Source organism: Falco rusticolus, chromosome Z (genome assembly GCF_015220075.1).
Source record: "Falco rusticolus isolate bFalRus1 chromosome Z, bFalRus1.pri, whole genome shotgun sequence".
NCBI lineage: Eukaryota > Metazoa > Chordata > Aves > Falconiformes > Falconidae > Falco > Falco rusticolus.
The window spans coordinates 32,594,658-32,621,570 of record NC_051210.1 but is presented as its reverse complement, the minus strand read 5'-3'; the positions used below and the strand labels follow the sequence as shown (position 1 = coordinate 32,621,570).

General features: G+C 44.1%; 1 protein-coding gene across 3 annotated transcripts in view; it reads left to right on the top strand.

Moving 5' to 3' along the window:
- ABCA1 (ATP binding cassette subfamily A member 1) overlaps window positions 1-26,913 on the top strand; it is a 97,303-nt gene that overhangs the window by 19,667 nt on the left and 50,723 nt on the right. For all 3 annotated transcript variants that reach the window (XM_037374360.1, XM_037374358.1, XM_037374359.1), the window contains 3 exons: window positions 3,780-3,873; window positions 7,692-7,833; window positions 8,760-8,881. In XM_037374360.1, the coding sequence (XP_037230257.1) occupies window positions 3,780-3,873; window positions 7,692-7,833; window positions 8,760-8,881 (358 nt within the window). The remainder of the gene's footprint in view (window positions 1-3,779; window positions 3,874-7,691; window positions 7,834-8,759; window positions 8,882-26,913) is intronic.

The window sequence follows — 26,913 nt, the reverse complement described above, 5'->3', positions numbered from 1 at the left end:
AAAATGCAGTAGGCTAAGCATGTGTTAGTGAAAAAGACCTTCCTGCTTGTAGTTTTGTCATGATCTTGAATCTGCTCAGCTATTTCTTGGTACCTTCTGGCAGCTTCTGCATTGGTTTCCCATCAAGTAGCCCAAAGGGCCTGAAGCTGCTCTTAGTCTCTGTTCAGCGCTGATATTATTAGTTAATTCACAACAAAGGCCTGAGACATTGCTTTTTTTTATGGGTTCTTATATCTGCAGAGTTTTTCTCCTTAGTGCTTCCCATTTGGGCTTTACCTGAAGATATCAGGAGTGGAAATCCACTTAACAGAAAATGGCAGAAAAGTAGCAGAACATCTGTTCTCACCACACTTACCATGGCAGCACAGTCATTCATCTGTTTGCTTTAGTGTTTGAAGGCCTTGAGCTGGGTGTGCTGGTGACGGTGCTCTCCCATTTGCACTTACTGAAGTTGTAGCCCAGAAATAGTTTGATCCTTGCCCTTCTTCCCACAAGAAGCGTGGGCTAGCCTTTGCTTCCCACCAAACTGTCCCTTGGCTGCTGTGAGTTGGGGCTGCATTGCAAAAGCTGGGTTCAAAGCTCAGCCTGACGTGTGCAATTCAAGTGTTACTTTGTACTGGGTAACTTCCAGCAGCACCAGAGTTGGGAGGAGGAGTTTACAGGGAAAGAGGAGGAAGGAAAAATCATGTTCAGGGGTCACTGTGTAAAAACCAACCAAACAAACAAAAAATCAACCGAAAACATTCCCTGCTGTCTTTCACATGAGGTGACATCTCAAACTTGCGTGGAGAGACTGGTCAGCTGCTGGTAGCTCTCTGCATTGAAACTGGACCATAAAGGTGGGGAGGGTGGTTGGCAGTGAGATGGGGTGGTAGTTTGGTTAGTTCTTCCTCAACAGGCTTTGTATTGACACAGTGTAGATCTCAATATTTAATGGTATCCTGCATCATTGGCCAGCTGGTGTAAATTGGGCATGCTTTGGGGACTAGCCTCTGTAAAAATAGGAGCAGTTTGTTCCTTGCCAAGTGCCACCCCTGGATTCAGCTGCTGTGTGCAAATGGGATGTTCCTCCTTCAACTCAAGGTGTCGTGGGGTGGCAGAGGGGGGTTGGAGGTCTTGAAGGTTCATTTTGCTATTTACCAGCCTGGTCTAGTAGCTGCAACATTGAAGTGGGTGGGGAGACTTGGTTTTTCAGTATCTAATTAGTGTGAACCTGACTGCAATGAGTGATGCCCCTTTGTATCTCTTTGTCCTCCCCTACAAAGGCCACAGTGGATGAAAAGTGCTGTCACAGGAAGGTCAGGAAGCATAGGGGAAGGAACATACTGACCTTTATGAGCAAAAGGAAGAGGTTTCAGTTTTTCTTGAACAGCACAAGAGGCTGCCCAAGGAGTTCAAACTCTATTGAAATGCTACTGATGCATTGAGATTGACCCCGTGCAAGCCTCTGGTGCAGCAGTGGCCAGCTGTCTCTCAGTGAGTACCATCTGAGTGGCTGTCATGATGCAGCAGTCTTCAGCTGTGAAAGTGCAACTTGGTCAGTCCAAGCTGTATCCGTCCTTTCTCTGTCCTCCCTGAGCCTGTCAATCTGCAGAGTAAGATGCATGTGCAGAGGCATATAGCACTGTGCACGCAGCCTGCATGTGATTACCTTCATGACTGTCATTAACCATAATCAGGCATGCAAAAAAAGAGCTGTGTGCAGGTGGCCAGGCTCCCCTTTCAACAGCAGGGCCATTTGGGCACTACTGTCCACCCTGGTGTGGTGTGGCTGGGGCTGATAACTTTCTAAGCAAGCCAGGGCTTGATCTGAAGCGCAGCATTTTTTTAAGTGGTTCTGTAGCAGTCACGGGGCTGCGAGGGCCTAGCTGGCTACCTTGGTCAGGTGGAGAGGCCTCCACAAGCCCAGCTGACACCACTCTTACCCAAGCAGTGTAGTGGCAGTTGCTCAGGGTGCATGCTCATTGCCTACATCCAGGGTGGCAGAGGGCTGCAATGTGTGTCAGGGCATGGCCATCTACACTGGTGGAGGGAATGGCATGTTCTGGTTTCACAGCCACCCTTGTCAAGAAGAGGGAAAAATCCTGCTACACTGTCCTGGCAGCAGCTGTGAGAGGATCTTGGAAAGGAAAGGAGCAGGCAAATTGTCAGTGTCCTAGCTCTGAGAATCTCTGACCTCTGGGAGCAAGGCCACTGTCTAATGCAAAAGGAAGCAGACTGTCACTGTTAATGGCTCTGTGTGTGTTGCCACTACTTTTGTGTGTGTGTGTGAAAACAGAGATCAAAGATACTGAGACATCTTCCTGGCATCTTTGTTAGTGTGGAGCTTCTTAACCGGCAGTAGTACAACATGTGCATGAAAATAACGGGTGGGAAACAGTGGCCCAAGCATATACTGCAGAGTCTGGCATTACTGGCAGGAGTGCCTGGCAGACTGCTTAGTTTTTGCCTTTGAGACAGGGTTGCCATTTGGTTGGACGTCAGCCATGAGGAGTATCTGTGAAGACCCATCCTATATAGTTTCCTCTGCTGGATCAAGTGGCGTTTGTTTTAATGCACTATTATTACAGTCTGAGATTGCTTTGAGGTACACCTAGTATCACCTAGGAGACTCACCTCAAAGTTTGCATGGAGTACCTTGTGCTGAGTGTCAGGAGCCTAATTTTAGCTATTGATGGTGTAACATGGGAAAACATGTTTGTGTGGGGATTCTCTCTCCCACTGGGGTGCAGGTCTTACTCTATTTGGCTTGCAATAGGAATGATGTAGATATCTTATTAGAAAAAATGGGGTTTTCCAGGAAAGACAGGGAAAGGATTTCTCTTCTCTTGACTGAGAAAACACTCTATTTTCCCTCTCCCAAAAGGAGCAGAAACATAAGTAGCAGCATAAAAAGCTTTCGGTTTTTCTTCCTCATGGTTTACCTAAAATGCATGTTTAGGCAGCTTTTCTGGAGTGGGGAAGGAGGGGTGTGGCTGGTGAAGGTCAAGCCTGGGAAACCTCAGCTTATGTCTCAGAAGCTCTAGGATGAACTGTTACTTTTTTCACATGCTTCTGTAGGACGTGGCAATCTCCATGAATTTTTCTGTGCTTCAATTCCCTGTCTTAAATAATGCTCTGCATTTAATAGCAGGCCTTTCTTATATTCTTGTCTAGTCCTTCTGAGTTCTTTATATCCTTACCCTAACACTCACTGCTCATCTGTAGGTACCCTGGACCGGTGGGTGCCTACCTTTGGAGGGGAAAAAAAAGTACATTAGAATAAACCAATAACTAGGTATGAACTTAATCTTGGTAGCTCTGCTTTCCTGGTACCACTGCACTTCTGCAGCCCTGAAATTGAAAGATTGGCATAGCTATGTGTCAGTACAATTTCATCACCTGATGTGTTAGTGTAGAAGCTCAGTAGTTTGCTGGGAGAATGGGATGGAGGTGTTTCCCTGTATCTCTAAAATACGAGGCCAAAAATTCAGGTCATGGCTGGGAAGATTCGTTGGGAGGCTTCTTTCAGTCAGGGGACAAAAAGAACTAAACAGCCCCTAAGCACATCCAGTTTAGTCCCAGAACTGGCACATATCAATGAGAAAAGCCTGTAATTCTTTGCAGATTATCCTCTGAAGTTGGAGGAACAAACTTCTTGATCCTGGAATGCACAGGCAAAATGAAGTGAGGCAGTACTTGCAAAACTGTCCTGGCTTAGAAGTGAATTGTCCTGAAACCTCTGCTCTGTCATGTATTTTGAATGGGATGTTTTAATACTTTGTCTTTATTGTTTCCAGTTCCAGCTGCTGATCGAAGTGGCCTGGCCTCTGTTTATCTTCTTCATCCTGATCTCTGTAAGACTTTCATATCCGCCCTACGAGCAGCATGAATGTAAGTATCAAACACAGCAGCTGTACCCAGAATGGTGGTTGTTTCATGGTTAGAAGGTAATAATGCAGTTGGCAAGATGCAAAGAGCAGGGGCAGTGGCTGCATACTTAAGTCAAATCTTCAGGGAAGTTTTAATGGCTCTTTCCCTTCTACCTTGGAGACTGCAGTGTGTTCTGACATGTTTATGTTGCTCCAGCACTGTACATTGCTGCTGTTTCTTATTTTTTGCATTTATGTATTAGTCGAGAATTTGCTGTAGAACTGTGACAAGTCTGCAAAACCCACACAGAACCCAAGTCTTACTTGTCATCATTGATCTGTATGTGACTTAGCATAAAAACAAAGTAGTGTTCAGATCTGTAAGAAAGCAATCTCATTTTCAGGCAGTAATGTGCATTAATGTATCACATTAAAGAGCCTGAGCAATTCTACTCCTTCTAACCATTAGACTGTCAGCTCTGTATTCAGTAGATTGAGCAGTCATACATTTGTGGGGAAAAGCTACTCTTCTTTCTTCTTTATATCCTAAATTAGCACATTTCTGCTTTTCTTTTAAAGGAAGCTTATTCTTGTGCTGCCAATGACAATCTTTAGGCATCTGTGTTGGTTACCATTTGATTTAGGTAGCATGACTTGTTTATTAGCAACATGCTTTATCTTACTGTGACTGGTGACAGCTTCATACTGCAATTAGCTGACTGGAAGAGGTCTTTGTTATCTTTCCTTTGCCTGATTACCGCAAGGTATGGTTTAAGGGTGAGCACAACATGATTCTGGAGGGCACACTGAAGTGTTTAATTCTTAAAATGAGTAAAGAACTAGCTCTTCCAGCACTTACCCTATGGCTCTTTGCAGTAGCTGGAGCATTTTGTGCTGTTTGCTAGGCTTTCAAGTTAGTAAGGATCCTTCTAAAGCTGAAGTGTTTATGTTTATGGTGCCTGTTGCACTTTGGACACTGCTGGTCCCGTGTACTGTTTAACTCACTTTCTGCAGTGCTTAGCAGGGTAATTGAAGCTTTCCTAAACTAGATCTCATACTTGGCATGACATTTGAACTGCCTTTTCTGACTGAATGTTACAGTGGCATTAGAGATACCTGTAATACAGATGTGAAGCTGAAGAGAGGCAATGAGCAGTCTACTCAGCTGGTATAAATAACTAGCAGCCTCAATGGTAATTTGTTTCAGCTGTGGTGGTGCTGTATATAACTCAAATCTAACAAGAGCTGCCTTTTCATAGAGCTGTTTAGTTTGGGCTTGTTAGTCATTAGTGTCTATATAAATCCTTTGCTTTGCTCTGGTATGCTGGTGTCACAAACAGTTCTGAGTCTTTTGCCTGCAGCCCTTTTTCCTTACCATTTACACTAACTGATGTTGTTTTGTTTGCCTTCTGCCAATGTTATCTTCAGGAATTGTGGAGTGTAGGGCACCTGGTAACTTTTTAATTAACTTTTTGTGGTAAACTCATCTCCATTTTTAAAAGCTTCTGAGAACAGGTAACTAAACTTCATTTAAATCTGGACTGGTTTCGTTGGACATTCACTCGTGCTGACAGATGTGGCTGTGTTGTATAGTTGAACTGTTTTAACTATTTTTTGCTGAACTGTGAGCAGAGATAGCAAGAAAGAAACCTTGAGTTCATGGTGAACTTTGGCAACCCTGTGGATGCCTTAAGGGAAACAGGATTGTTATCTGTAGCGGCAGTGCTGTATGCTGTTATGAAATCACTTGCAGGTAATGCCTGATGATAGCAACAGAGCTGCATGCAAGTGCTTTGTAGCCTCCAGATAGCCTGGATGGTTTAATGCTGTAGTGTTTTTCAATAAACAAGTAAGACTTTAAGTCGTCTTTTCCTGTTTGAGAAGAAGAATGCAGGATTCGGCTGTTTCTGTGGTCAGACTTCCTAGTCAGGACTTTTCTAGCAGCTTTGCCTACTGTAAGGAACCTTTTTCTGGAAAAAGGGGGAAATTTTGCCAGCCCTTAAGTGATAGTTACATGGCTTTCACCAAATCAGCCAGAGAAGGCAGAATGCTATTGATTGCTGACTTGTGTCTTGTAGAGCTTGACTTTTCTGTTTCTGTCACCCTTGAAGGTGTTAAATGTACTTCATTTTGGGAAAAACTGACAAAAAGTCACTTTATACTGAAAAGCTAGTTTTGCAGCAGTGTCATTGAAGTTGGTGTGCTATTAGACTGTTGCTGTTTTTCTGGGTAACTCATCTGACTCAAAACTGGCAGATCTCTGCTTTACTCTTTGAGAAAGCACTGTTGCATGCATCACTATGTAAAGAGCTACCATGAATTATTGTGCACCTTCGTTCTTTTCATTTTATTTTTAATAGTTTGAGTTCTTAGCCATGTAAAATAAAAGGCATGGAGGAGGGAGTAGGTGCTTCTCAGGGAAATTTTACAAAAAGAATCTGAAAGTCCTAGTATTTTTCATCTTCTCCCCACCTCTCAGCTGAGAAGAAGAAAATAAGCAAAATGAGACAAAAGCCAGAGAGATCAGGTAAACAGCTTTTCTATTTTAAACAGAGAACTAGGAACAATCAGTCCCCTGGGTACTAGAAACAATGAACCTTTGGTTCCTTCACCTTTCTCCTGGACAGAGTCCTTTGCTTTTTCCAGGGAGAGCTGATAAGCTCCCAGTCTTCCTTCAGCCACCTACGTTAACCAGCATTTGCTGTAATGCAGCAGCTTAGACCTCTCTTCCTCGTGGGACTTTGGTAGCTCAGTTGTGGCTGTGGAGGTAGGAAGCCAGCCCTCCATGTGATTGCAGGTGTGCTGCAAGGATGAGGTGGGCGCCGGACGGGAGAATGTGTGTCTCGTGGTCAAAGCCTTGAGTAGCTGCAAGATACTGAGGAAGGGGCGTGACCTTCCTCTGTGCTCCCCTCCCTAGTGTGGGGTGAGGAGGGGAGTTCGTTTGCAGAAAGCAGCCTGATGGCTCATCTAAGGTACAGGACTATACAAGTGAAGCTGTTCCTGTTGTTGGAGGGTAAGGGATTCACGAGTGCCTGAGTGGCATACTGGTGGAGATCTGCCGCAAGTAGTTACTGCTTTAACTTTTGACCAGAATGCGGAACGTAAGCAGGACATAAACTCTGGGCTATGACTGAAGTAGATCTTTAGTAGCTAGAGTTAGACTTCAGCAAAAAGATTTGAAACGCAGCAGGCAGGTACCTAAACATTTTAGGAGATCTAAAGATTTAAGACTGTCTGGAAATCAAGCCAATATGGGACAGCAACAACATACTTATCTCAGGGAAACCAATGCAGGCACCCACCCCACAACTGCTGACTCTTTGCTTGGTGTTTACAGTGTGTGTAACTGAGGTGAGTGGATTTTTGAAAACAAAAAGGACTGAACAGAAATACTGTGGGTCTTCAGAACCCAGGCCCTGACCACAGCTGTCTGTGTGGCCTCAAGCTTGTGTTAGTTATGCATGCAAATCCAGAGGAGCACAGCTGGTTAGAAAGCATGTATGTGGCATGTCACCACTGCTAGGCTTTTGAGTTGCCTGCTGTTGGGCATTCCTCAGCAAGAAGTACTATATCCAAGTCAGCATGGCCAAAAAAACATTGCAGAGAGTAGCAAAGAGCTTCTGCAGGCTTAACAAGGTATAGTTTTTCAGTGGAGGTGGCTAGACCAGTGTGGGGAACTTAACATGAGCTCAGCTCTTTTTAGTGTTGGCTGTTGGGCTCTCATAAGCAATTTGGGGCAGTAACCAGCACAGGATTAGCACTGCCCTTCAAATGTAGTGCTGTGTAGTAGTAGCTTGTGTCCTGTGTTTCTGTCTCCTAACTCTTGCATTTCTGTTCCAGGTCACTTCCCAAACAAAGCTATGCCTTCAGCAGGAACCTTGCCATGGATACAGGGGATCATTTGCAACGCCAACAACCCTTGTTTCCGCTACCCAACTCCTGGGGAATCCCCAGGTATTGTTGGAAACTTCAATGCCTCCATGTGAGTCTGCCTGCTTTTTTTGTCATCTCTGTTCATGGGGCAACATGTGGAAAAGGGATGTTTGGAAGTTACCAGCTAGTTGTGTAAACGTACACTGTTGGGGGTTTTGCTGTTTCTGCTGCCACTGAAGTACCAAGCTCTACAGCTACCAAGTTCAGAGGGGCTGGCAGAGAGCTGGCAGGTGTGTAGTATCACCAAGTCCAAGCAGTCAGAGCTCATGGTGAATGAAAAGCTCTGCCTCGTTGAGGACTGAGTCCCTTCTGTTGTCGGTTGCTCAGAATTTGGACCATAAAAAGGCAAGATGTAAGCTTTTTTCAGAGAACCTCTTTCCCTGGTTAATGAACCTCTGAGATGGATTGTGTAGAGTGAAAGGCAGTTGAAGTGCAGGTCTGGTGGATACTTATGACGCTCTTTATTTATTACTGGCTAATGTGTTGCAGAAAGCTGAATTTATGGCCAACTTCCTTACACCCTGCCCTGCTTGCTGCATTCATACTGTCAGGCCAGTTCTACTTAATGTAGAGTAAAATGTGTCTCTAACCTGGAGAAGCATTTGAAAGGAGCAAGGACATACTTGTATTATTTTGCTTCTAAGAGGAAGCAGTTTACAGGCAGCAGGAGGCCCTCCTCCACCCCAGTCTTAAAGAAATGCTTTCACATGCATTGAGGTTTGCAATGTAACTTTGTTTGACCTGGGATTAGCAGCCATCTTTTATTAGGCTCCTTGGATTGTCCCAGGGTGGTCACTGGAGAAAGGGCTTATTCTACTGAAGAGGGCAGCGGCATAAGGGCTTATTGTCCGGGAGAGAGCATTGGCGTAACTGTAAAGGGACTGGAGTTTGGAATTGGGGTGTAAAACTGTATCTGTGGATGCTGGCTCACAGAGCTGATGACTGCTGGTTGTTTTTGTGTTTTCCCATCGCCAGTGTTTCCCGGCTGTTCTCAGATGCCAAGAGGTTACTCTTGTACAGCCAACAGGACACGAGCATAAATGATGTCCAGAAGGTTCTGGGAAAACTGCGCAAGCTGGGAAACTCCTCTGGCTCAGGTAACAGCATGGTAGAAAGGACCAGCTACGTCTGGTGTTTCTGGTCTGGTTAATTTTGCATGTGTGTGAACTTCTGAAATGTACAGTTAGCATTACAGTTTTTCAAACCCTTTAAAATACTGCAGAAGTACCCTAAGCCTCTCCTGTGTCTTTAGCTTCTTCGGTGGAAGGTGAAAGGGGTGGTCTGTAACTCCAAGGATAGCAGCTGTTTTTGATACAAAATTACAATCCTCAGCCCACTGTAGTCTGTTAAAATGCTGACTTTCGCAAAGGAGTGAAAGCAATGTGTCTTTTTGGAAAACACTAGTTACCTTGCTACTTTGAGTGAAGCAGTGAATGCAATATAGCTACGATTTAGCGCTCTACTGCCTGAGCTGCAGAGGGAAGTGTGAAAGGGAAGAGCGCAGATGAGGAAAAGCTGATGTTAGCTTCCAGTTTTCAAACTCAAAGCTGATTGTTATCTGACAATGATGCCTCCCATTTCCCTTGGTGGGGTGTTTTTTTTGTTTCCGTGTGACTTTGGTGTTGGATGCTTCATTCTCTGCTGTCGTGTGGCAGGATTTTGAATGGCAGGGTCCAAAAGAAAATGTTTTGTCTTGGGGGCTCACACAACCCCATTTGCCATGGAAAATGAGAATCCTCCAATTTTTAGCTTGCATGAGAAGGTCTGGTATGCATTCCTGTCCTGTGCAGATGAATAAGTGACTAGTGTGAGATGAGATGGGAAGTGTGCAGCAGAGCTAGGGCATGAAACAGCTCTGCCCTCTCTTGGGAAATGTGACAGGTCTCTCGTTATTTCCAGGTCTCTCTGACATGGTAACTTGTTAGAGTTTTTTTGGGTACTCTTCTCTGAAAGATTATTTCTCTTGGCTGCTGTTAGTGCCGCATGTACCTACTGTAAGTGATGGAAAGTAATGGTTTAAAAAGAAGTACAGCAGTGAAATAGAGCAGGAAACATAGCCGTTGAATGTCTTCACCTGCAGCCTCTATCCAGGCATGTGGAGCTCTTTGAATATAGGTGTTATTTTAGTGTTTTGTGAAAGCTGTTCCTCGTTTTACAGTTGTGGTTCTTTCTATCTCTCTCCTTTTGAGCATGGCTCAGGCAGGCTGCGGGACAAAAAGTTTCTGACTTGGTGTGATGTGAATAGTTTCATATCTGATATGTCCTGAGCTCACTTCTAAAGCAGAGATCGTGTTTTGACATCCTTTCCTGTGTCGCTCAGTACACTGCAGGTCACCTTGAATAACCTGTATTGTTAGTGATGGGCTAGCAGATGCATGCTGGCTGTATGTACGGACACAAACTATGCCAGGGATTTGTCTTGGCTATGTAACACTCCTGTCTCCTTCAGGGCTGTGCAGAATCCTGATGTGATCGGATCTGCAGATGATACTGCGATCTACTGACTCTTTAAGCACTGGTTGATACTTTCACTTATGCATAAGGGACACCCTTCCTTGCTGGGCTCAAGATCAGTACCACTAAGCTCTCGCTTTTTACTCTGAGAACTGCTAAGTGGCATGTCATGCTTTTACCCAAGTCTGCAGTGGTTTTAGGGGGGAGAGGATGCAGAGTGAACCCTTTACAGAGATGGACTCACAATGAACATGGCCAAAATGAGCTGAGATCACTGTTTCCCAAGGAGAGCTTAATACTGTTTTTTCATGGACCTCATCAAGGAAAAGGTTTGACTTGGTGGTCTTGTGGGAGCAAGCTGTCTTCGTTAGAATGATGGACATTGTTACTGGATTTTAGACTCTGTGCCCACAGCAGTATCTTGAAGTTAACTCTTCCAAAGAGAGTAGATACTGGTGATGTTTTGAAATGTGCAGTGAACATCAGACATTGATGTTTACAAAAAAACTACCAAAGCCATAAGCTGAAGCTCTCATTGCTGGGAAGGTTTGAGGGGGAGGAATGATTCCCAGAAGTATTTTGCATAGGGAGTATTGTACAAATCCACAGTCAGAAGGCTCATATTTCGCTAGACTATAAAGACCAGTGGACTGACTGCAAAAGTAAGTCTCAGACCCAGTCATCAAAGATCATGTTTCTATAATACAATTTTCCAAATGTGTAATAAAAAAAAAATTTAAGTCTCTCTGTCGTTAGAATGACAGAGTGCCCATTGTTGACAAGGCTTACAGGGAACAAAGCCTGTTTGTCCTTCTCGTGATACCCTGATTTACAAAGCCTCCAACGTGGGGGTCCCTGTTGCCCACTTGTTGGCTGCCTGATTCATTCCCTGACAGCGTGCATAAAACAGCATTCTCTAATCTTACAAGTACTTGTGTATTTATGCTTAGCAGTGCTTAGATTCCTGTGCGAGGAAGGGGAGTACAGGTCAACCCTTCAGCTTCTGTAGACAATGAGGTGAGAGATGCTTAAATCCTTCCCTCTCTGTGGTAGTTCCTCCAGTGGCTGGGAACCTCAGATGGCAGTAGGAGCAGGTGTCAGATATAAGCACACCTCCAAACATGAAAACACTGCACTTAAACATATATTTCCCCAATTAGCAGGAGGACTAATTACCTCATCAGCTAATAATTGAGAAGATTTGTAATACCTCCTCTGTTGCAGCTCTGACCTGGAACTGAATCCATGTGGATCAGTGGTGCAGACAGATGCAGCTTTGCAGCTCATGTTTCCCCGGTGGGGAGGGATGGTATGCTTCCTACTGTGTCATGTGGGCTCTGCTGGAGTCTCTGCAGCTGCTTCATCCCCTTATGCTGGTGTGATGGCCTTGCTTCCACACACACTTCCCGCTTCTGCCTGATGGCTTTGAAACAGGCTTCAGGAGGGTGGTCATCCTTTACTAGCTCACAAATTGGAGCTGTGGTATAGACTTTGTTCTAATGCTAGTCATGGCAGAATATGCATGTTTGTACTTTTCTTCAGTTGTTTGAATGTGTTTAGAGAGCATTTGCTGAAGTCCTTTCACTTCAAGCTTCTTTTAAAACAACCTCACAAACTAATGTTAAAGGTGTGACTGTTAGTGTTGTCTGATCTGATATTAGGCATGTGCTGAACCCTGGGGAAGGGAGACTTGCTTAAGACAGAGTTCTCATTCAGGTGCCTGCAAGTCAGTGTCTTGGTTAAAGACAAGGTAGGGCACTAAGATTATGTTCAGGCAGTGCTGTGCACTCATGCCAGCAGGCTCTGTATTTCAGTGACTTCTTGATGAGGTGAGAGAGAATCCCTCATAACAGGGCTGTTGGTCCAGGAGTCGGAGGAGTGGCTCCTCTTCTTTGTTGCTCTGAGGTCTAGAAGAGCTCTCTGGCAAAGAGAGGGGAGGGTGTTATCAGCAAAGAACAGCCCACCCTTGCTTCGTGTAGCACCTGTTCTGTCCAGGATGAAGTACTAACAGGTGGTGGGGGGGAGTTCAGTGCAGGCAGCTCTCATGCCACATGGGCGCTGCTGTTCTGTGGCCATGTTCAGTGAGCCTTGGGCAGTGAAATCTACATGCAGGCAGACACATACCTTAACGTAATCAATTTTGCAGGCAGGTGCCAGGTGCCCTCTCCTTTCCCACACTTGTTACATTTCTGTCCAGCAATGTCACCAACGTCTTCAACACTCCTGATAAGGCAGAGTACAAATCAGAACAGAGTCAAAGACCTTAGTGATAGCACTTCCAAAAGCATGACATGGCTCCTGGGATTGCCACCTGCAGTGGGTTTGGCTCACTGTTTGCAGGCATTGGGTTTGCAACTCTCCTCAATGCCATTTTAGCAGAGGATAAAGTGTTTCCAAGAAACAAGCTTGCTTCACCTTTTTGAAAGGTGAAGATAAAGCTTTCTCCTGGCTCTGAGACACACTTTCTTTGTTTCTTCATTCTCTCTATAGGGCTTCCAAATACTTTGTTCTGCAGTGCCATGAGGTAATATATCAACAGGTAAAAATAAAGCCACTTTGGCTGTTGTTAACAGTTGCGCATATAAGCCAGTCTAGCAGGTATTGACTTCATTGCTTTTATTTTCAGGTGATCCCAAAGGGCATGTTTCTATTTTTCTTGAAACCAGCCCAACTAAACAAAAATGGAGCAATGGAATAGTCAGAGGGAAACAAATATTGCCTGAGAAATTGCATCAGATATCAGGCTATTATTCCACGTGCCCTGCCTTTCCCTGTTGTTTGCTGGCTTAGTGTCACTTCTCTAGGAGAAACATCAGCTGGGTGGCATCCTCTGCTGATGTTGCACCCTGCTCCACAGACAGGTGTTGGGACTAAAGGAGTCTGCAGCCTGTCTGGTCAGTGCTGCTGTTATTTAAGAGGTAAAAGAAGATTGTGGAAGGCTTGGGCTGAAAAGCAGCCTTGGGAGAGGCTTTCTGGTGGTGTGGGTCCTACTGTATGATTATCAGGTGCTCAGGGAAACAGGATGTTGTACATTACCTGCTAGATGATGTTCAGGTGATAGCTATCTCCCACCTCAGTGTCTTCTCCCTAACAAAGTGACTCCACACCCTCAAGCTAAACAACCAAACTGATTCTTACACCTGCCTAATTAAGCTGGTTTCCTCCCTGATTTCATCCTGAAGGATCCTAGGAAAAACCAGCCAGGCTAGATTGAGGACTAACAAACCATATGTCCAGGTGGCCTTCATCCCCAGAAACACCTGCAGACACCAGCTGTGGCACTGTGGCATTCCTGCCATCATACAGTTGCACATAAATATACAACTGGGTTCTCTGATACTGTGCTCCATAGTGACACACAGGCCCTTGCCTTTCCTTTAGGCCAGGGAAAATGTTGCCAAAAATACTGCCCTGTATTTAGATATATTAGATGTATAGTTAGATCTTGACTAAGGATCAGGATAGGGATGGGTGGGAGGGCTGTTTTACCTTTGTGTTCTCAGTCCTCAGCAGAACTCCCCAGGGCATTCCTGGCTGCTGCTGCCTCCCAGCCCAGAACATCCAGCCGGGAAGGGGAGGGGAGCCCAGGACTGCATGGGAAGCACTGTGACTTCTGCTTTGGTCAGGTGCAGTGTGTCAGGATGGAGGAAGTGGAAGAAGCTGCTAATAACTGGGTACTTGGGTTGCACAAGGGGTTTTGTACTGTGCCACGTTGATTGGGCAGTTAGAGATTCAGATACACATGGCAGTCCTCCCACATTTGCCTAATTAATTTTTTCTTCAAGTCACTGAGTTGCTGAGCAGGCACAGACTTGAGTGTCCTTAGTTACTGTTTTTGTGAGTGGAAGTTGTGCAGGCAACTGCAGATCTTCTGGAAAAACCTTTCCAAAACATTCTTGAAAGGACACACTAAGTCCCTGTGTGAATCTAATGGATCTGTTATTTTCCTATCCTAAACTGAAACGGGGAGGCTGACAGTCAAGAAGCATGCAAAGGTAGAGAAGACTTCTTATGGCAGTATGAGTCTCAGGCTGGGTGTTGAACAGTTAGCTATGCAGCTTTTGTAGTGAGGTGGCATGATACTTGCTGAACTAAACATTTGCACAGTTACCCCTTTCAATAGTCTGCTTCTGCTTTCCCTAATATTTTGAAGCCAAAGATAAGATTAAAGTAATAAAATGATGTTGGCAGAAGTTTAGACAAAAAGGTCTGCTGCAGCATTAAATCTGTTACCAGGAGCATCATACTTGTTTCCCTTGGGGTTGTCTCTGAACTTTCAGATGTTTCTGTGTAGCAGCATTGTTATTGCATAACTTTGCTTAGAGGCTGAGATGTGTAAGCAGGTAACGGCATGATGTACATTGCTGTGCATGTCTTCTGATCTGCAGAACTGGACTTCAGTGCCTGGTTTTGGTCTTAACTTCCCTTCTGCTGAGATGCTTTTGAAGGAGAGGTTTAGAAGAATTACGCCAGCTTAGGTTCTGGATAAGTGTGTATGGATGTGCGTGGGAAAGACTGAATTCCCTTTGAAAGTGGAATATTAAAACCCCATGCAATATTACATTAGATCTGGCCTTGCTGTAGTGTCTGCCCTATGCTAGGTTACAGGAGCTGGAGAAAAACATTTCTGAGAATCCTATCACAGAATGCTGTATGAACCCTGGGAAAAACACAAGGGAAGTCACAAGCATGAGAGCATTGGTCTGTACTGGTGAAGGTCTGTGCTGGCGATTTGATTAAGACTAGCTAACCTGGTAGTGCCAGCTAGTGATCCGACTGCATGCAGGGAAGCCAACAGTGCCCGTATCTACAATTAGCAGCACAGATATTCCAACAGATACCAAATCACTTTACCTTAAAGGCACTGTCTTTATCTTGATATTAACCTGTCTAGGTTACAACACAAAGAAAAAAAGACTTGCTTACTGTGCTTGTCACAGAATAAGTAATGTTTGCATGTATTGCAGAAGCAGGACAGTATTAAAAAGTTCTGGGTGCTTCCTTTTAGTCTTGTAAAACTCTTCAGCCTGGTCTGTCAATGCTGACTTTTATTTTGAACCAGTGAATAAAATGGAGAGTATTAGTAAACAATTACACCTTTCACACTCTCCTATTATCTTCCTCCTTTTGTATGCAGCCTTATCAGTACAGCTTGCTAATACCGGCATTATGTTGCTGAAAACTTATGCTTGGTGTTAACTTCTATTTGCATTTATTTTCTGTTTTCCACTGACACACTTTCTGGATTTGTTCTTGGTGACTTCTAATCTCAGAATCTCAAACTGTGTGATTGGTGGAAGATTGGATTTGTTTTATTTGAGCTGTAGTCTGAGGTTGGTTGAGAGAATAGGATAGAGACTTTTCACATTGAGTTTGGTATTAGTAGTCCCCTAGGAAATTTATACCACTGTCATCTGGTGAAAAGTTCAGCTTTCTTGGGGGATTGCCATGAGGGTAAGCTTTTATGAGAATGGTGATTATGAAATTGCCACAGTTGGAAGAATTCCTGTCCACTTCAGCGTCTGACTTGGTACTGAGGCTAGAGTGCCTAATTTGGATCTGACCTCCTTTATCTCTCAAGTTAATATTCAGCTTTGGAACCTTATCTAATAATAATACATTCCACTTTCAGTGTGTATTACAAACACATACTAATTTTTACAGCATTCTTGTGAGCTAAATAAACAGCTGTCAAGGAACTGGAGCCCTCATTCTTAAACACAGTAGGATGGGGCAGTTTTTAATGTAGTCAGGATGCAGTAAAAGGTGATGGCTTTGAAATACTGTTGGTGAGCCAAAGTTCATTTTTACCTAGACAAGAAGATAGACCATTGCTTGGCTGAATTTTTTGAAAATCCATGGAAGTTCAGGTCTTGTACACAGCCTATTTAAAGGGAAACAGATGCTGTTCTATTTAAATATTTTTGGTCATAAAATGAGTGAGTGCTAGTGCAACATATTCTACCACCTGTTGCTAAATTTCTTTGCAGCTTCAACTAACTGCAACATTTTTCACTTTGAATCAGGGTTTTTTTTTGGTGTTGCTGTGTTGTCAAGTAGTGGTTGTGTCTTGTTGGAGTTACATTTTTAGTTCAGGTTACAGGGATTATGCTTGTATCTTCGCACACGCTTTCCAAAATTCTGGAAAAATCCTTTGAAATTAAATGCAAAAGTTGCAGAATAAAAAAATGATACATAGTTTTCTGTATTAACAACTGTTGATAATTAACTGATTTTGTTAAAACTACATGTTGTTTATGCCTGTGTGTCATGAAATCCTCAGCTGATGGAAAAATTGGTGTTGCTCCGAATGTAGTGGAATGCAGCTCATCTATTAGCTGAAGATCTTGCCCTAGCTTTTTTTTTATGCTGACCTGGCAGCACTAAGCTATATGTGGAAGAGATTCAGGCTGATGTGACACATCCTCTGCAAACAGTCAAAGTTTCCTTCCCTTTCTGATTTAGTTTTAAGGATGGTGCAATAAAAGATCCTTTTAAGGGGTTTTAAGTAAAGACCCCTTTCCTGTGGGTTTTGGTTGTGTGGCTTTTTGTGGCACTTGCCCCCCCCCCCCCCCCCCCCCCCCCCCGCCCTGCCCTTTCTGTTCTTCTACACCTCTCTTTTTAGAGGCAAATACTACCTGAGTTAGTCCCTAAAGATGCATTTTTGGTTGACACTGGCAGAAAGTTTGTGTGAGTTAATAAGCATGAACTGTTCATCTTGGAGTCCTTTCCTGGTAGTTTCAATCTGTTTTAGCAAGTACAGCTGGAACATAACTGCATTGTATCTGAGGCTGAGGGAGCATACATATATGCTAGAAGGGGTTTTGTTGGTGGGACAAAAGACAGTTTGCTGCAAAGATAGCAGTATCTCAAATCTGAGTGCTTGTTCTGACTTGTGACAACTGGCTGCTTAAGAAAGTAGCAGCTGTTGTCTACCCAACAGAATGCTACTTCAGAACAGCAGAGAAGTGCTTTGTCACTTGAGACAACATGCAGACATAAAAGTGCATTGTCACTTTCCTCATAGCAAAATCACAGCTATGTGAACATGGTCAAGTTACCAGGTATTCCTGCTCACCTGTGCTATTTTCCTGCTCTGTTCCCATACTTGTCCATGGCCCAGCAGATGGGGAAAAGTGTGCTGCTGTAAAGCCAGGGGACAGAAGTCAAGACAATGGAGAAGCCCTTTAAGACCACAAGTGTTTTCAGCTTCCTGGTCCTTTTCCTTCCTTACCATGTTAGCTCTTGCTGCTACTGAAGGAAGTGCAAAGAATTTTACGAGTGCACCCACAAAAATAATGTAGATCTCTCCAGCAGTCTGTGCTCAATTTGCTTCAGGTTAACTGCACTGCTTTGGGACTTTGGTACACATTGCTGTGTTCTTAAAGCAACAAGAGACAATGCTCTTTTCTGTGTCTACTAGTAATGCTCTTGTCCTCCATGTAAAACACAGGTATCGGTGCAAGTAGTCCAGGGTGTATTTTCAGCAGGCAAGTCATGTCAGCACTGAAGGGAAGGAGTGGTTAGTATATTGACAGTCCAGAAGAACACCAGCCTGAAGGATGAGCTCCTCAGACTACCAAGGCGGAGCATGTTGGGAGCATCCTGATGTGAACAGCAGTATAGTGTTGCACTGAAGATACAAGAGTCTTGATCTCTAACCAAGACTTTATGTGAATTTAGGTAATCCATATCTACTAAGCATCTGCTTTTCAGTCTTTCCCAAAGATTGAGAAAATTCTGTAATTATTTCAAAGTGCTGTCGCTCAACAGTCTGATTTATACTAGTGAGGAGGCTGAATGGTTGCAAAGGTTGCCCTAAACTAGGCAAACAAAACATAATCTCTTGGTTTAGTGCTGAAGCTTGATTTATTTTTTCCCCTTCCTTTGGACTTGAGTCTCAAAAGTAAAAACCAAACTGGTTTCCATAAGGATAACTTTCCAGTGACCAACTAAATAGAAACATAGGGAGCAGTCATGAGAGGTTGAAATAATTTAGATGTAGCTGTGTTTTCAGTGTAGGTAGACCATGTTTCTGCTTAAATGGACTGTAATGATTGGCTTATTCTTGTTAATCTTTAGCGTTTTTTGCTACCTCGTGGACTGGTTTGTTCGAGGTGGCTTCTGCTGTATGCTAGGTGAGGGGCATTAGGACTTGGCACTAAATCCAGAAGGGACAGGTCTTCCTGAATGTGTGGGAAGCAAGAGCCGCTATGATCTGCTGACTGCAGACTTGGCATCTTGTTAAAGTCACATGCAAGTCAGGTTCCTCAAATTTGTGTTGAGTGAGAGAAGGGGAGCCATGGCAGGGTAAGGCTTCACCCAAGGGAGGGATGACTTTTTCTTTTCTCATCTCCTGTCTATGTAAGGCGAAACAAATACAAGTACAGTACAGTCAGGATCCTGGGCAGCTCTGTTTGCTATTTTCCTTGAGGTTCATTGTTACCCATGCCAGTTTTGTGGGGAAACCCTTTAAAACCAGATAGCTGGTGCTATGATAAGTTTCAAGTAGCATGACACTGCTGGAATGGTTCTGCCTGCTTGTCTTGGGTGTTTAAAATGGTTCTGATCTACGTGTATTCTGTCTGCATTTGAACCAGAAGCCTCCCAGATGCATGCTGACATAGCCGGCTCATGAAAAGCCTTCTGCTGTTAGTAATGGTCATTTGATTCAAATGTCCAGTTCTACTTTTTCCTGTGAATTGAATTTCCACTGAATTAAAGGTCACTTGCTCAAGTGCAAGGAATTCTGGATGGGCTCCTCCTTGTCACAGCTCATACTTTCAACTTCTGCTTAGCTCCATAAGTTTTAATACTATAATGTTATTCCTTGTATGCTCACACCAGTGTTTGTCATTAAATAGTGGTAAGTGGCTGGATGTGATCATGGTGTTTGTTTTCCAGCCTGTCTATTGATTTTTATTTTTTTTTTAAATGTATTTTACTATGTCTGGGTTGATGTTTTGAAACATCTAAAATTGTGTATTATCTAGGTCGTAATGTTCCTAGCGCAGCCAAAATCCACTCTTAACAGCAAAGCATTCTCATTAGAAGCACTTGTCTAAGGTGGATTTGACCTTTAGACACAGTCTCCATAGCCTGTACCAGTCCTAAATGTGTTCTTTGTACCACTTGTGTAAACTTGTTGCAATAATCGAGTCTTGTATCTGGTTACATCTGAGTTCTGCCATCTCTGTGGCTGACAAGCCCATTCAAAGGCTGAAGAATGTGCAGTCTGTCTTTGTTTTGTGAAAATTAGCAGGAGAATTTTCAAGCAGTTATCACGGCTGTGCGATTGGGAGCTCTGCTTGGGATTTGCTTTTTAAACCAATGCAGTAAAGATACTTAGCCTGCTTCGTTTTTTTGCAGTGTTAGAAACCTGAATAATATTTTTTTTTCTGTTTTTTTTATTGGCAAGCTGCATTTCACAGTTGTCTGTGCTGATAACAGAATTTGTCTTGCAGCAGGGGAAGACACAAAACTATCTCTTCTGTGGTGTGACACAGGGCCTGGGGAGGTGTTGGGTGTATCCCTTCACAGGCAGAAGCTCAGCAGGCTGTGCTTCCTGGCAGGGGTGCTGGTGACCAGCCCACCCTGTGACTATTGCTTCTGTGCTTTCTGTCTTTGCTTTTTGATGTGGCGTCTTTCTGTTGTCATGTGTGTTGGGCCAGGGGGCATGCAAGTATTTAGGACTTAAAGTTCTACCCAAAGAGAGGTATGAGCCTCATGTTTGCAGCTGACTTTCCGTGCAGGTTGAAGGTGGGATCCCAGCTGGCTTAAATGTGCTCTGCATCCTTGAAGCCAGCGTGCCTCCACTGAAAGCTAACTGAGGACTGGTCTCTTGTGCATACACCAGTACACGGTGTCAGCTATGCTTTCTGCTAGAGTGGTTGTGCTGGCTGCTATTTTTTTAAAACTCTTCTAAGCAAAAGTGGTGACTTGTAGAGGAATAGATGGTCGTCCCAGTGCCTGCAGTCCCAAAATGAGAGGGAATGCATAACATTCCCCTTTCTTCCAGGAGAGAACCTAGCTGCTGGAAGTGGGTGGCAGGCTGCCCTCTCTTTTCTCACATCACCATTTGGCATAGCAAATATATGGAAATGGTGGGCTCTGGTTAAGCAGGTGCTCACTTGTGTATTAGTTAAGGTCTGCAGAGGCAGCACCATTGCAGCCTGATGGACACAGAGCAGAGCTGTAGCCTACTGTAAAAACACGTCAAGCCATGGCCGCAGAAGGAACAGCACTTTGACTGTGAGCAAATTAGGCTTGTATTTTCACACTAGCCGATCCTGCACAACAGGCCTGCTGATGAGCAGCTTGATTTCTTGTCAGCATATCAGGGTACAGCTGTCCAACTTGTTCAGAGGACAGTTTTAGCTCTTGCCAGTATCAATAAGGATACAGGCAGCTCTGAGAGCTATTCCCACCACACAGGGGGAAAGAGTACCTTATAAGAAAAGGAAAATGAAAACACAGGAATTGCTTTTTAAAAAAAAAAAAAAAAAACAAAAACAACCAACCTTTAAAAATGTTGTTTTATCCTGCTTTCTGGAAACTTTGTCCAAAGTTAGGAATATAATGAGGGCAGATTAAATTTGTTTCCTTGCCCAGCACTGGCCCATCTGAAATGTTTGCTTTTCACATTGTAGACAAGGGTCATTGGCTCAGTAGGGTACAATGCTGTAACAGGCTTCACCATTAGATCGCTGTTTCCTCTGGGTGATTGTCAATTCATAAGACATTCTGTCTTTGTTTCCACTGTTGAACTTGTTTGAAAGCCTATTTCTATTTCTATGGAAAGCAGCTTTGGGCACCTTCTGTTTATAAATCAGTGTTGAGTAATGAGCACAAAATCAGTTGAAGTGTTCAAATGCACCAGTCATGTACTCCTGAGGAATACTTCATTGAAAAAGTAATACAAAATTCCAGTGTATGGATTTTTGTGGCAGCACTTTGTCTGCCTGCTGCCTCACTGTGTGAGGGTTTGCTGAAAGCTAAGGCAGGTTTGTAGCCAGAGTCCTTGTAGTAATCACATGTGCTACCAGTAAATGCTTTCAGCTGCTGGAGCTTCAGCTCCTGGTCTCAGCTCCGGTCCCTTCATGTGCTTGCAAAAACACCTGTTGCTGGGTGTATGACCAGTGGATGCTGTGGATGAAGCAGGCCTGTGTAACCTGGGAGCCTCATGATCTTGTCCTCTGATCTCGCCCGGGTGCTGTGGAGCCGTATTGCACAGGCTTGACAGCTGGCTGTGCAATCAGGCTGGCGTGGGCGCCTGAGATACAGCCCTCATGTGAGAGCACTATGGAGGTGCTGCACACCCACCTCCCTTGCTGTAGATTTTATGTGAGTAGGGAACCGGGAGCTGTGAATCCAAACTCTGTGCAGGGAGAAGAAAATGCCTTAGTAGCTCACTTGTCATTCTTCCTCAGCTTTGCTCCTTCTGTTAACTGGTGGAGACAGGTGCCTCTGCCTGTGCTGTGCTGGGAACCCGCTTGTACAGACTGGTCTCATTTGGGCACTTGTGGAAACCTGCTGACTGTAAAGAATGAAGCTGAAACTTCTCATACTCCATCCTGTGTCACCATTTCATCTTGCTGTGATGCCTTAATACTGCTGTTATGGAAATCATTGGGTTGCCCTATGAATGATCTGTGTGGTGAGAAATAAAGGGTCATAATCTAACACTAGCTTCTCTGTTACCTTGGTACTTGGTTGTGAGGAATACAGGCTTAGCCAAAGGCTAGTAAATCCTCCAACCACAATGGATATCCAGAAAATAACATAATTGTTTTCTGCCTGGTATGTTCTATCAGGGAGTAAAATCCCCTGAAGATAGTCATGTTTGTCGATGGGACACACTGCCTTGCTTTCCTCTCAGCTTCTGAATTAACTTATGGCATGAGTCGCCTTTTTCTCCGTCTTTCACCCAGTTCTTTGTGGGTATTTACAGCAGCTGTGAAGCCAGGAAGTAAACAGTAGATCAGACTGTTTACTTGTTTTCAATGAGCTTGCTAGTTTTAAACTGGCTGAAAATCTGGTTTATTGTAGATAATGGGCACAAACCCTTCGGGCAGAACCCACACAAATTGAAGTCAGACCTGGTGAGCTGTATACTCTACAGTGGATTGAGATAATGTTAGAATACCACTTGTATGTCTTTTATTTTTAGAAGGTAGCATTCAGGATATGAAAACTGTAGCCACAATTTCCATGGGGTTTTGGTTTTCTACCCTATTGTTTACATGGGGCACTGCACCATGAAGTTTCTGGAGGAAGGTATGAGCCCTCTGTGCTTCTAAGTGAAGCAAGAAAGAACAGGGGAGAAGTTTGAGGAGAGTAGTCTCGCTCTGTAACCTGTCCCCACAGGCTTCTTTGTCCCACGTGTCTGGGGATCTTCCCACTATTGTTGGAAATGATCACAGTGTACAGCGGGACCTGTCATGGTCATACTTGTAGTAAGATCAAATTAAAACTGTTTCCTGGCTGTGGTTTTTCTTTCTTTCCTGCACTGAGGCACCTCTTGAGCTTGTGAAAGTAACTGGGGGTGTGTTTCTAGAATGAGGATGCTGAAAACCTCTGGCTGTGGAGAATGTATGGACCACGGACACTCTTCACTGCACAATCAATGCTTCAGTTCTAATCTGCATGGAACAGAAAAAGCCCACATAGCACTGGCTTGCTGTTTTTTATAATGAACTTTTTTGTTTTGCTATTTGATTTAAGCAATAATGTAGCAATGCTAATTCATGCGGATGTCTTGAGCTCCTTGTAGTTGTGCATTGGAGGTTTTTTCTGTTGTCACAATGATTTGATTCTCAAACAAGGAATGATCAGCCTAGCTCTGTGCTGAGGCGTGAAGGTGCTGGAAAAGGCTGAGCTGTCAGGAAAATTTACATCTCAAAGATTTATAATGGTGTGCTAGTCCTGTAGGAGATGCTCTGCAATCTGAAAATCGAGAGTTTCTGGTTTCCATGCACAGAATTCAGCCCCCATGGTCGGTTTTAACCATGTGGATACGAAGGACGGTTGTGCCTTTCATGAAGTCAGTATCTTTGAAATGCTGCCACATGCAATTATCAAATCCTGACCTGTGACTTCAGAGAAGAGTGGTTTTGTGGTTAAGGCACAAGACTTCCAGCTCTGGGAGCTTTCAGTTTTGCTGGAGACTCCCTTATGTGACTTCAGAGAGGACCTTTCTCCTTGCACTGTATTTCACATGAATGGGGACTGTCTCCTGCTTTGCAGTAGTGCCTGAGCTGGAGCTAGGTAGAAAAAAGCATTTCAGCCCCACTAGGCCTGCTGGTATTGGGGTTTATTTGCATGGTTTATAAGGAAAGCCTCTGTTTATGTTCTCTGCTGTTCTGTTCTTGCTCCCTTGGGTTCAGGAACTGAAACTGTATACCATGAGGACAAGCTACCTCAGTATTTCTCCTGCAGACATTCATCTCGCCACTGAATCGGCAAGATGGTTCACATCAGATTTGACAGTCTTTGAGTGTGGTTGCTCAGTCTTACCTCAAGTTCATCTTCACATTTGTGCCTGCGGCTTCTCTCATTAACCAGGAGGGCATACCCTGTGGTGAGGGGAAGCCTGCAGGACTGTGGCCCCCATGGCTTTCTGTTGAAGATAAAGAGGAGAGGGAAGGAGAGGCTGCAAGTCCAGGTCAGAAAAAGTGTGTGGAGCGACTTCTATCCGATGTGCTGTTGGGATGCCACAGCTGCTCTGTGCTAGCCAGAGCTGCGCATGTCAATAGCTGACCATACCGATGCTCTTGGTCAGTCTCAAGTTTGAGAGATGTGTGAGTTAAATCACGTTTGAGTTGACATATTTTGCCTCACATTTTTTGAGTAAGTTGATAATGTGTCTGAGCTTTTATGGCAGGACAATACTGTAGTAGTTAGGCCTCTCGTTGTAAAATGTGTTCTTCCACTCCCAATGTTCGCATTATTAGGTAAGCTTGGTACATTAGCCTTCAAAAAAACTTGCCTGTTCCTTTTGTTTTCTATTTTTAGAGTTCTTTTAACTAATGCTGTTGTATTTCCTTAGGCCCTAGTGGGCAAGCAGTTTTGGAGGAGAATGGCTGTTTTCAAGAGGAAACCTCTATTAACTCTTGTATTTTTGAAGTATCCAGGGCAGGAATTTAGACTTGATTGCAGTGTTCGGATTTTTTCTGTGGTTTAATGTGCAAGCCATTATGCATGCCTCCATGATTGAGGAGGATTGCGTAAGACGCTAAGCCACAAGTGCTGGAAGTAGGACCAGATGAGGTGGGGGAGAAAATGCATGGTAAGGAAGGCTGGCTATTTGCTTAGGGCACTGCAGCAGGATTGTGGTGTTTGGATTAAGTCCCTTGGTCTTGCAGAGCTTCCATGCACGATCTTGGGCAGACGAGGGGCTGTGACCAGTGAGCACGAGTTTGTGATGAGCTGGCTGGAAGCCAAGCATTGTCCCACAAGAAGTTTTGGTAACTGTATGTTCTGTTCCTTTCATGTTTTCTTCCAAATGATGATGAAAACTCCTTCAGATGTTTGTAGAAGTTGCCTTGGAAGGCAGCTTCAATTTTCAGCAAGTTCTAATGCTAAGCAAGTCTGAAAATGCTTGGCATGACAAAAAGGCAGCAGAGAAATGCCCTGTTAATGCTGGGTTGGTTAATTACAGCTGTGGAGGATGTCAGGCTCTTTGTTACTCCCCATCATGATTATGAACAGGCCAGAAGTAATCCCAATGTAGTTCAGGTTGCTTTCCTGCAATTATCTGTAGAGTATGTCCCCAACCAAGAAAAGCCTGCTTCTCTATGGCAAGAAACCCACAAACAAAAAAGCCTAGGCAAACCCAAGAGCAAAACAACAGTGAGGAAACAGCAAAGTAGGAGAGTTATTGCTTTATTACATTTTTTTAAAAGGTGTGTGGCCCTTTAAGAGGAGCTTAAAAATATTTTAAATGGAGACAGATTAAATGAAAAAGATTGCAAACATCTGATCCCTGCTTGCCAGTGTGCCTTCAGCCAGCTACCCCTTTTGTCCATCTGAGTTTCTGAACTGTTGATGATCTCACCAAAAAATAAACAAGCTGCAAAAGTGTTCAGGGAGTTCAGCACATTTAGGAAGTAACCAAGGAGTCAGGGTGGGGGGAATTTTTCTTCCAGTTGTGGTGAAACAGGGTGCTTTAGCCTCTGCTCGAAAGAAAAGGACATTTTTATGTTATTGCAGGAGCTGGCTCTTTTTCCCAGTTTCTCCCCAGGCTAAGAGAGGGGATAGTGGTTGGTTTTTGGGGTTCAGTGAGACACTTGCACAGTGTGATCAAAACCAGTATATCGCTGAGTGGTCCTGCTCAGGGGGAGAGAGTAGGGCAAGGGAGAATCTTTTGTCCCAGAGTAACCTCCGCGTCGCCTCAGTAGAGAGGGGGTAATATACTTTTTCAAGTGGAACAAAAAGGCAACAGGGAATTTGTAACTGGATATGTAGATGAGGGAGCAATGACCGTCAGTAACCCTGCGTGCTTTGTGCCGCAAGAGCAGAGCGTGTGGCTTCCTCCCCTCGCCAGCTGCTCTGCCAGCCTTGGCCCTGGGAAGCAGAAGTGGCACCCGGGCCACCAGCCTCCCCGTTACCACCGGTGGCACCCTGGCTGCCCAGTACACTTTTTTCTGAGCGTTGGGCTTTGAGAGTATCGCCTGCCGAGCTAAGCAAAAAAAACATGAATGGGGAGGAGGGTTACAGCTGTTCCGTATAGGAGGGGGAAGGTACAAACTCCTGGGGCTCCCTTGCTTTACTTCCCCCCTTGGAGCTTGTTGTTTTCCATTGTTAGTAGTGGGCTGTGGCATCCTCTCTAGGTTTCCTAAAGTAGAAAAAGCAGTGTGCCACCTTGCTGGTTGACTTGGCTTAGTCTGGAAATCTTCACCCTGGTAAATCCCATGAGACTTTCTCTCTCAGCTCCTCCTGGCACAGCTGCTTTCCTTATTACTGTTATTTAAGCATAGTAAAGACAGAATTGTGCTCGCTCTGAAAAAAAACCCCAACCAACAAAACACGCAGACACCACAAAACAACTCAAAACGGTGTGAGGATCAGTTGCTTAAGCTTCAGGCTCGTGAACTTCAGTAGTGTTATAGAATTATATTTTCCAGATGGTACCCCTCTGATGTGACAGAGGTACAAATTGGTTTTAAAGCCAAGAGCTGAAACACCAATGGCTTCAGAAGGTAGAGCTTTTGCAAAAGAAAATGCAATTAAAAAGCATTTGCAGAAATCTTGCTGAGTGGTTAAAACTGCTTCCTAAATCTGTGTGTGATTCTATATCGTATTTGTCTGTCTGCATGTGTCAGGCTTTGAAATTTATGGCAAAATACATCTACCATTAACATAATTAAATACAGGCTAGTAAACATCTCGGTGATCCATGCACCAGCTCAGTCTCGTGTTTGATAACACAGGGATTAAATGAAGCTGAATCTTTGTGCAAGGCTAATGCTGGAGTAGGTTTCACCCCAGGGGAGCAGCTTGGTGTATCTTGCTTCTGTGTATGTATGTGCAAATTGAGCTGAAGTAATGATAGTAAAGGGAGTTGTTTCTAAAGGTTCTTTATTTTTTTTGAGATCGACATCGTGGATTGACGTCTCTGAAAGCTGCCAAGTTTCAGAGTACTTTGCCAGCAGCTTCTCTTTTCCCTTTGTGCTAT